Source organism: Ciona intestinalis, chromosome 1 (assembly GCF_000224145.3).
Source record: "Ciona intestinalis chromosome 1, KH, whole genome shotgun sequence".
In the NCBI taxonomy this organism is placed as follows: Eukaryota; Metazoa; Chordata; class Ascidiacea; order Phlebobranchia; family Cionidae; genus Ciona; species Ciona intestinalis.
This window is the reverse complement of record NC_020166.2, coordinates 5,738,699-5,748,299: the sequence shown is the minus strand read 5'-3', so window position 1 is coordinate 5,748,299 and position 9,601 is coordinate 5,738,699. Positions and strand designations below refer to the sequence as shown.

Genomic DNA, 9,601 nt, shown 5'->3' with positions numbered 1-9,601 from the left:
CGGTAGGTTGTGGGCGGTGACATTTTTAACAGTTTTTGTGTTACTAAAGAGAGAATATGTGGTAGGTTTCGGTCACAATTAGAGGTATTTGGTCAAATGTTAATCCCTAAAATATCCTTACATCTAGTTGTTGAAGTGATGCAAAATTCCCGTCCACCAATCAAACATGATTCGAACAATCCATTCTGACGACCTGTAGAAGTGTCCCAGCGCCACCTTGTGGTGGCGAGAGCGATAATGGCAAACGACAAACCTGCGATACCAATAAAAAAACCTGTGGTGGCAAAGAACGTCCCGCGATTCATATTACCGAGTAAATAGTCCTGTGAGTGTAAAAACATAAATAAAAAAAAATAAAAAAAATAATCGAGATGAAGATGTCATATACTATAGGTAACACTTTTCCATATACTTCTACTATTTGAGATACCGTATACCATTAATCTATTTCGTTTGTATCCTGACTAGTAAATGTTTAACTGACATCATAACTTTCTTCAGCTTCACGTTAGTAAGGGTATACCAGAGAACTGATCACCCTCAAACAACGCACCAACGCCTACGTTGAATCGTGAGTAAAAAGCTAAATTGGGAGTATTAGAAACTTTGTCAAGCGTACAGAAGAATGCAAGACAACGCAACAGTGATTTGGTGAAGCGAGACGAACGAAGGGTTTGTGTCATGTCAAACCAACGAAGCGTGGGCTTTTTGAGCCAGTTCTTAAGGGTAAGCGAATGCCAGACTATTTCTCCTTCTCTTGCGTAAGTTTACAGGTCTAATACAAGTTGAGTTGAATACAATATGTACACTACATAATAGAACATAGAATCTCAATAAAGATGGTATTTTCATAACGTTGCTTTCTCGGGTTTCGCTTACAAATTGTCAACACCATGGCCTACCAGAGATAGTAGACCATGTCAACACATTACCCGATAAATATTTTGCTAAGGTATTCGAACAATACATCTTTGTTAATGCATATAAAATGTCCTATCGGTACATTTTTTTATACACAAGATAAAGTCATCGATATGTATTGTCTGCCACCGTCCTTGTTCAAGGTGTAATATATTATAATATAACATTGTATAAAAAGAACAGCATGCGGCTATTGAATTAGTCCATGTTTCAACGAGAAACTTTGTTGAATAATGTATACGGGTTAAATGTGATGGAAATTCGCCAGAGATCCCTGATGTTTTACCTTTTTCTTTTGTACGTTTATTTTCACGCCTACTCATGCATATCTAGCTTGCAAAGTTTACAGCCTTGTGATCAATCCTAAGTTGGTATAGAGTCCCTTTTTGGGCACGTAAGTTCCATATGGATCTGTTATCGTCGAACAGTTGTTCTTGTTCTTTGTGATGATTAGCTTTTTTTGGTTTAAATCTCTTGACTGAAGTCAATTCATAATATAAATTAATGGAAATTAAAACAAGTATACAGATTTGAAACGGCAGCGAGTTAAAAGTGTTTTTTGTGTGACAGGTTGGCCGTGATTTCATCATAGTCAATCGGTGGCAAGTATCGACGAATTACTGATGAAACATATAGTAGGCAACCTCATTAGATAGGATTGTTTAACGATAAAACAATTAAGTTTACGAACTTTCACAATTACATCTTACCTTTTAAATCATTTTATTAAATTTATGGCATTACTTTCAAACTGTACGAAATATTCAAAAGTATTTTATGAAGCTATAAAACTAGTTTAATCGTCCACACTCGCAAACTACCAAATTTCATCGGCTTTGCTATGATTTAGCGAGCATTCAAAGTTAGGATCTTACTAGTTCGCATTTTTGTACCTTATTAAAATATACTGTTTCTATTTTCCTTTTTTTAATATTTAAAAACAGTAATAAGCTTTGACGCGCATTTTCTAAAGTCGTGATAACAGTGTCCAATAATTCTGTAATATTATTTTCCTCATTATCAAAAAATGGAAGTCCGTAAAAAGAAATTTTAAAAAAGTCTCGTCTGACTAAGTGTTCAATCTTCCCCCAACCTACCGTAACATAGGCAATTTGTTTTGAGTAACCAAAATGTAAATCAGTGTAAATGCAATTGATGTATACCAGAGTCCGTATATAAACATATATACGGACTCTGATGTAAACCAGTGTAAATGCAAAGTTTCACACCAACGTTATGATTTATTTTCTATTCAAACGTGCCTATTCATTAAAGCTCAGCTCTCTTTTAATAATAGAAAAAAGCATGCTGGAAGGTTGTACAAACAGTGCGTATAGAATTTAGAAAGACATTGACAGCAAACCAATGTAGTAGACGTGGAGGGTTGGAGAAGTGCCACAGCAGTGCGATGAGGAAAAGAAGATTGGTTCAAAATACACTTCGTTTGGTATCTGGTTATGCCTGTGGACTATTACTTCACTACTTCTTACTTAGTTCGAAGCCTAAGGTTTGCAACGAAATTCGAAACGACGTGTTAATACGTGGCGGCAAACGAAATGTTGTGGAAAGGCATTCGTCGCCTGTTCTGCCTCAATCTAATATATATTTAGGTAAGCACACATACTCTGCTACATTTAGTTCTCTGTCAAAGCTGACGTACAATTAATAGCTTGAAACGTACAACTCTCTGAACTCTGATCTAATTCACATTACCTATATCAACATTATTGTTTTGTTTTCTTTATATTAAACACAAATTTCGCCACAAAGAAAAGCTGTTACATGCTACTACATTTTTTTCTTTCAGGCATGATGTCAGCAGAAAAATTTATCGACAATCGTGTCCAGAGAGCCTTGGATACTTGGCTGCAGAAGGGAAGTTGGAAGGTGGAAGTATTTGCTGATGCTACACCCGATAGTCTGCAAGTACCTGCTGGTCTTGACTTCAATATTGTAACGTAAGCTACAATAACGTTCTTGGTAAAAAACAATCACCCAATGTGGTAGCGAGCCATGAGATAAATTCTGAGTAGACATAAGGTTTTGACCAGTCTGCAGAGTATTACAGTGGCACGAGCGATTTTGTTCACAAACTTTTGGTGATGCATGCCATAATATGTATGACGCACACCAATTAATTTAACACTTAAAAAATATGTATTAAATTAGGTAGGATTTTGCGATTTCCTAACGTGGCTTGGAAATATACTTTGCACGCCGATTAATAATGATAGCACGCGCGCACGCGAAAAATAACTGTCTTGCGCACGCGAGATCTTGTCAGGAACTGGTATTCTCTGCAGACTGGGTTCTGAGGCAGAACATTTGTGACGTAACTTCTAATGTTGCTCTAAAATATCAGAACTATAAGTTTGAATAAGTTACCTTTCTGCCATAAAAGTTTGTTGCGCCAAATGTGTCTGAAATCATTCCACTGTTCTGTATGTTTCGTTAAATAAACCTTTAATATCTTTCCAGGCTTCGATCAGTGGATGACGCAGCCTACCCACCACAGAAGAAATGCTTCATGATGTTACGTCATATGTACGACCACCATATTGATAATTATGATTGGTTTATGAGAGTGGACGATGACGTTTACATGGATTTTCCACGACTTTCAAAGCTTCTGAACACAATAAACAGCAGCATGCCTGTATTTTTCGGTACGCCTGGATTTGGAATGGATCCAGATGATGGAATTGAGGATGGTATGTGTTTTATTAGAAAGTATTTATTTTATTAAAATATTCTATTAGGAAACTGTATAAAAAAGTTCTTATATCGGACTGCCTCACCTTTTAGAGGAAAATCAAATAACAAGATTTTAAATCAATGTGGTACTTATGTGAGATAAAGCCTTATATGGGTCAGGGTGGGGTTCATCTGCAAGCCGGACTTTATGTCAGAGATCTTTGGATTTAGACCTACGTGATAGAAAAACAAACAAATTCTTGTCATTGTTGTCCATGTCAGTGCTAAATTTAACTTGTTACAACAGGAATGTTTTACTTGATGGGTGGTCCGGGAATGATATTCAGCAGAGGATTACTTCTTGAACTGCGTGCGCATTTCAGTCATTGTATTCAACATATGTTTTCACCTCATGAGGATGTAGAGATAGGACGCTGTGTGTGGAAACACGCGAAAAAGGCAAAAATCCCAATTGCGTGGGAGACTATTGAATTCTTTTATCAGCAATATGATAAAAACACCGGCGCAGTGACTAACGTAGTGATGGCTGACACTACTGAACAAAGGACGGCCAAAACTGTTGCTTACCATGCTGTGAAAAAACATGATTTGCTATATACTCTGCACAGGCAGGTTTTGGAAAGAAGAATTAAAAAACTTCTTAATGAAACTGCCAAATTGAAGAGGGAGATACAAGCCATGCAAACTATTCAAAATATGAAAGAGGTAAAAATAATAACTTCTTACTATTTAGGTACAAATTGAAACTGTAAACTTAAGCTATTGTAAACTTAAACTAATATTTATTTCTAAACTTTTTTAACATGTCACTATGTCAGCATGTGTTATAATAGTGTTTGCAGGTAAAAATTAAAAATGGCGTTTAACCTGCATTAGGTACATTTAAAAATAAGCACAAAACAGCTGGCATACTGCTTGACCACTTATAAAACATAGATTTCTGTGCCATAGATTTCAAGTCTCACGCCATATTCCAAATCTTCCCCCCTTCCCTACCTACTTGGAAGCAACACGGAAATGACAGTTCTTTCAAAATCAAGATTAAGTCACTGGCCAATCACAGCTGCTTGGCTTCCACAGAACCCTATGATACCACGGGGTGCTTCAACGATACCAGCAATATTCTGGGACAAATATTACAGACACCAAGTAGACTCTGTAATCCCAGCAAGAGGTAAGCACCAAGCATACACAAGAGTAAATACCAGGGCTGTATAACAACTTAAATCTTGTGCTGTATGAAATATTAACTTGAACAAACAGCAATCTCTCAAAACTTTTACAAGGGATATTTTGTTCCGTATTATAATTATTATTTGTTCAGTGAAAATATAATTGCTGGAGCAAATATTAAATTATTCGTTTAAAAACTAATCCTCTTACCTAGTTGTTCACTGTGTGTGGAACAAGAATTTCTTGTATTATTGTGGTGTCAAACACACTCAATAATCAAGGGAACAAACATTGACTCTGCTGCAAATTACACTTTAATGAAGCACTTATATCCACTTATGAATATAGCAGTGTAAATAATGTTTCCCAATCATTTCAATTTACCTTGTATGAAGGCTCAAGCGATTTTAATTAGTTAAACCGTTCTGGTTCTGTAGTGCTTTTAGTATGATGATACTGGTTTTCCTACCAACAACTATATAAATTACAGATATTAAATATGCCTAATTTTAAAGGTGGCTGTACACAGTATCCGGCATACTTCGCATGCGAAATCGTATGCAAACCCGTGTCCAATTCCGCATGCGGCAGCGAAATCCGGACAAAACAGACAAAACTGACAAATTCTGGATACTGTGTACAGCCACATAAGAACGTTTTAATCACAGCTAAATAATTTAGGTCATCAAGGTAAAGAGCAACCTACACTTCTTAAATATCTCAGTGAAATAGAAAATGGGATTTTGAAGAAGTCGTGTCCACACTTGTCTTCCAACCCACAGTTCACACACGGTTATTTGTGGGTGTTGCCTCAACATGGAGCCTTCATTTCTGTTGCTCATAAAGGCTTGGTGAAAGGAGAATATTCGTATTGCACCACGCATGTACAAGTATCATTCGCTGTCACATTATTGGGGGAGAAAGATCACCCGTTGTCAGAACATCCATTAATTGCACCTTCACTTGTTAAAGTAAGATTATGAAACTGAACATCATATATATATATATATACATATTTTAAATTAAAAAAAAATGTATACATTGCATAGTTATTTTAGGTTTTGAAAATAACAAAGTATTTTGTATTCATATCCTATTGGTCAGTGATTATTTTTGGAACATTTAATTTTATTTTTTGTCATGTTTTTTGTTTTAGTGTTTTCATTGTCTATAATTTTTTTTTGTTTTAGGTATTCATTAATTTGAACCAATAATAATTTTTACAGCGACAAAGTTTAGTTGGATATTTTGTTGGTGAAGAAATCCCACCAGCCAGGAAACGATTGCATCATCATTCTAACACCATGGTTCGATATCAAGAACCTGTCCTTCCTGTTTCATTTGATTCAAGCAAAGACCGTGTTCTGTTTGTTATTCCCTTACATGGAAGATACAGAGCCCTTGAACTCTTTATGGAGAGGTTAGTTCTTAACAGCTGCATTGGCCAACTCTGACTCAAAGCCCAAGTCCCATGGCAAGTTATGCCCTCACTCTTACAGAATATAATAGGTGCACAAGTGTTGAATTTTCTTTGTGTGCAGAACTGCATATTGTATGTGGGCTCTAAATATTTTATGATGTAGCTCTTAAAACTGTTCATTGTATTTATGACCGGTCTACATACCTAATTTTAATTCTTTGAATTTCCGAAATTTATATTACCAAAGAAATTTTCAGTTACTTTATCGGTACAACATTTTTCCCTGCTTAGGTACAAACGTGACTTTTTAAATCCCTTAAAAGAAGGAAAAATAGCCAACACACTGTCTGGGAACGTGCAGTTGGTGATTGTATTATTAGGAGCACGAGGGGATGAACATGATATGAATCGAGCGTCTGCGTATTTATTACATTCCTACCAACAAGAGTTTGGAACTTCACTGATCAGATACCACATTGCTGATACGGGCAAAAGGCAGTTCTCACGTGGTGCAGGTAAACAGATATGATATTTACAATTTATTTGCTGTATAAACTAAATACTAGTATTGATGTAATTCAGTAATTGCATGGTCTAGCTTGCCAGTTGTTATGAATTTTCTGACTTACACTGCAGTATATCCAGGACCAGGGCAGTACTTTACAATTATGTATTGTTTTAATTCCAGGATTGCAACTTGGTTCACTCGTGGCTGGAATAAATGACATTGTTTTCTTCATGGACATCGACATGATCGTTACTCCAAACTTAGTTGCTCAATGCAGAAGAAATGTAAAACACGGCAAGCAAGCGTGGTACCCTATACCTTACAGTCAATATGATCCCGACCGGCAGTGTTATGATGGTAGTTTGGCACGTTCAGTTGACGAAAGATCGATTTTAAACGGTGCAGATCCCGCTGGTGACTCCTCACTTGGTCGCAGTGGTGCTCGTGAAACCATCCGACAAACTCCTCTTACTTTAGAGGAGGACCGAGGGTTCTGGAGGGATTTCGGGTACGGGATCGCTTGTTTTTACAACACGGACTTCGTTTCAAGTGGAGGTTTTGATCTCAGTATTGAAGGGTGGGGGGAGGAAGATGTCAGACTTTACAAAGCAATTCTTGCCTCCGGTGTGGATGTCTTTAGATCCAAACAGTCTGACCTTGTACACATTTACCACACAAAGCACTGTGATCAAAGGTTAGTTGGTGAGCAGGCCAGATCATGTCACCGCACCAAAGCCAGTCATTACGCCAGCCAAATGTGTCTTGCCAAAACCTATTTCCAACGTAATAACCTTAGCTGATGTAATCACAATTAGACATCTAAAACAACAATATACCTCATCGTACTCCATATAGCTACTATATTATTTAATGTACTTATTTTTATGATAAAAAGAATTTTGTATTTCAAAAATAATCTATAATAACTATACAGCCATATACATACAAGTATATTTAAATTACTCTTACTATTTGTGTCTAAAGTATTTATTGTCAGTTATTATAACTTTTTATTTATTTTTAGACTTTAATTTATTTTTAACCTAATGATGATAATGAAATAATAGAGACTTTGATATAAAAGCCCAGATCACAATCGTGGAATATTTGTATTTTGTAAAGCACGAAACAGTAAGTGTTTTCTATTTTATTTAGTTAATGGATATTTTCTTCTTGTGCTTTATGTTTTCTAAACCTATTAGCTGTATTATTGGTACTATATTCAATGAAATAAAGCGGAAGCTGCAAATGTTGTTGAATTTATTGATAGAATGTATTTGAGTGCATCCTCATGGCGCATATTGCAACGTAGGACAAAAAAAATCTGATCCTAAAGATGTACTAAAATTATCCTAGTCCAGGAACCTTACAAACGTTAAATAAATGGCCTACACACCTGTCGCATCAATCTTAAATTAAATTTACACAGAACTGTTGACCTGCCCCCCAAAAATTAACTAATTTTTTTAATTAATTCCGAGTCGTTTGAATTCTTCCTCCAGCAGCTTGCGATAAGTGTCAAACCCTCCTTCCACTGATTTCACTTGTTTGCCACCACACAACCACAACTCGCGACAAACTTTTGAAATAAGTCTCTCGTCGTGAGACACAAGAATCACGCCGCCCTGTAACATAGCATTATTAGTAATAAACCCACACTGGACCCCACTCATGTCATAACAACACAGAATTTTTTTAATTTTAACAAAAAAAATTATAACCCTTTTTATATTGGTGGTTGGTTTTTGCAGATAAAAACCTTAAATTGTTTGGAAATCTCGAATACTTACGTTAAATTTATTTATTGCAACACCAAGAGCTTCTATAGTTTCCATATCTAAGTGATTTGTAGGTTCGTCAAGTATTAAAAAGTTTGGCCTGTCCAAAAAAACAAATTAAAATTTAGTTCAGGACAAAATATAAAATATATGGTATATATATATATGTTAAAATAAACAGTACAAAGTTAGAATACCTAAAAAACCGCTAAAAATATTAAATAAAAACACACATACTGTGGCATGGACATGAGTGAAAAAGCAAGTCTGCTTTTCTGGCCACCAGATAAGCTGTTAATTGTTCTTAAAGCCAGATCTCCTGTGATACCATAGCTACCAAGCTGATGTCTGTACACCTCTTCATTACGACCTGCAGTAAAACTTACATGTACACAAGTACTACAAACACACTACTACTATGTGTGTTTTATTTTAACCTGGGAACAGTCTGGCTAACAACTCAACAGATGTTGGCGAGAGATCGAGTTGATCCACGTGATGTTGGGAGAAATATCCAATCCTGAGGTTACGATGCACGTGTCGCACACCACTAGATGGCTCATTCTCTCCGTTCAAAATTTTCAGCAGCGTTGTTTTACCGGAACCATTTTCACCGACCTTGAAAAAATAAACCATATGTCTTAAAGGGCAAAACACTTAACTGCCACAGCTCCAACCCAGTGGTCTTGCCAAAACTGTCAAGACATTACCCCAAATTACATCATCTAAAAAGTTACAGTTGTGATAACTTGTGAGAGGTTACTAGGTGCATAAATAAGAAGACCCATGTTGTAATGACAGTCATTGCCCCTCCATTTAGGGATAAATCAGTTTCTTATTCATCATGAAAATGCAGTTAATACAGATTCTTTATCTACTGACATGTACTATGCACCCATGGTGTAAAAAAAAACCATTGTATAAAAGTGTGGAGAGACAAAAGAAGTTCAGGAATTGTGCATAAAACCATCATTGATTTTTCATAGATTAAAACTTATCAATTTGCTTTTCTGAAGTTCCTATTTCATTCTACTTACAATACATATCCTGGAGTCAAGAACAGCCGAGATATTACATTTTCAAATA

At 36.0% G+C, this 9,601-nt stretch overlaps 3 protein-coding genes across 4 annotated transcripts in view; 1 reads left to right on the top strand and 2 right to left on the bottom strand.

Moving 5' to 3' along the window:
• LOC100183788 overlaps positions 1-358 on the bottom strand; it is a 4,573-nt gene extending 4,215 nt beyond the window's left edge. Inside the window, exon 1 of the mRNA XM_009864086.3 lies at positions 122-358. Within this exon, the coding sequence (XP_009862388.2) occupies positions 122-341 (220 nt within the window). The 5' untranslated portion in view covers positions 342-358. The remainder of the gene's footprint in view (positions 1-121) is intronic.
• Positions 359-2,265: 1,907 nt separating this feature from the next.
• LOC100186153 (chondroitin sulfate synthase sqv-5) lies at positions 2,266-7,986 on the top strand. Of its 2 annotated transcripts, none has more exons than XM_026834225.1 (9): positions 2,266-2,531; positions 2,729-2,879; positions 3,400-3,632; positions 3,923-4,341; positions 4,588-4,810; positions 5,491-5,660; positions 6,036-6,229; positions 6,521-6,744; positions 6,918-7,986. In XM_026834225.1, the coding sequence occupies exons 1-9, from the start codon at positions 2,330-2,332 to the stop codon at positions 7,535-7,537; spliced, it is 2,436 nt and encodes an 811-aa protein (XP_026690026.1). In that variant the 5' UTR covers positions 2,266-2,329; the 3' UTR covers positions 7,538-7,986. The 2 variants fall into 2 exon arrangements, with proteins under 2 accessions (XP_026690026.1, XP_002130637.1); XM_002130601.4 differs by having other exon boundaries at positions 5,491-5,780.
• On the bottom strand, positions 7,981-9,594 carry LOC100186149 (ATP-binding cassette sub-family F member 3-like; the record flags this gene model as incomplete). Its single annotated transcript, XM_026836780.1, has 5 exons — positions 7,981-8,362; positions 8,528-8,615; positions 8,753-8,885; positions 8,953-9,133; positions 9,553-9,594. Coding segments are annotated over 5 exons (603 nt in total), but the record flags the coding sequence as incomplete, so codon positions are not given.
• Between the last annotated feature and the right edge of the window lie 7 nt (positions 9,595-9,601).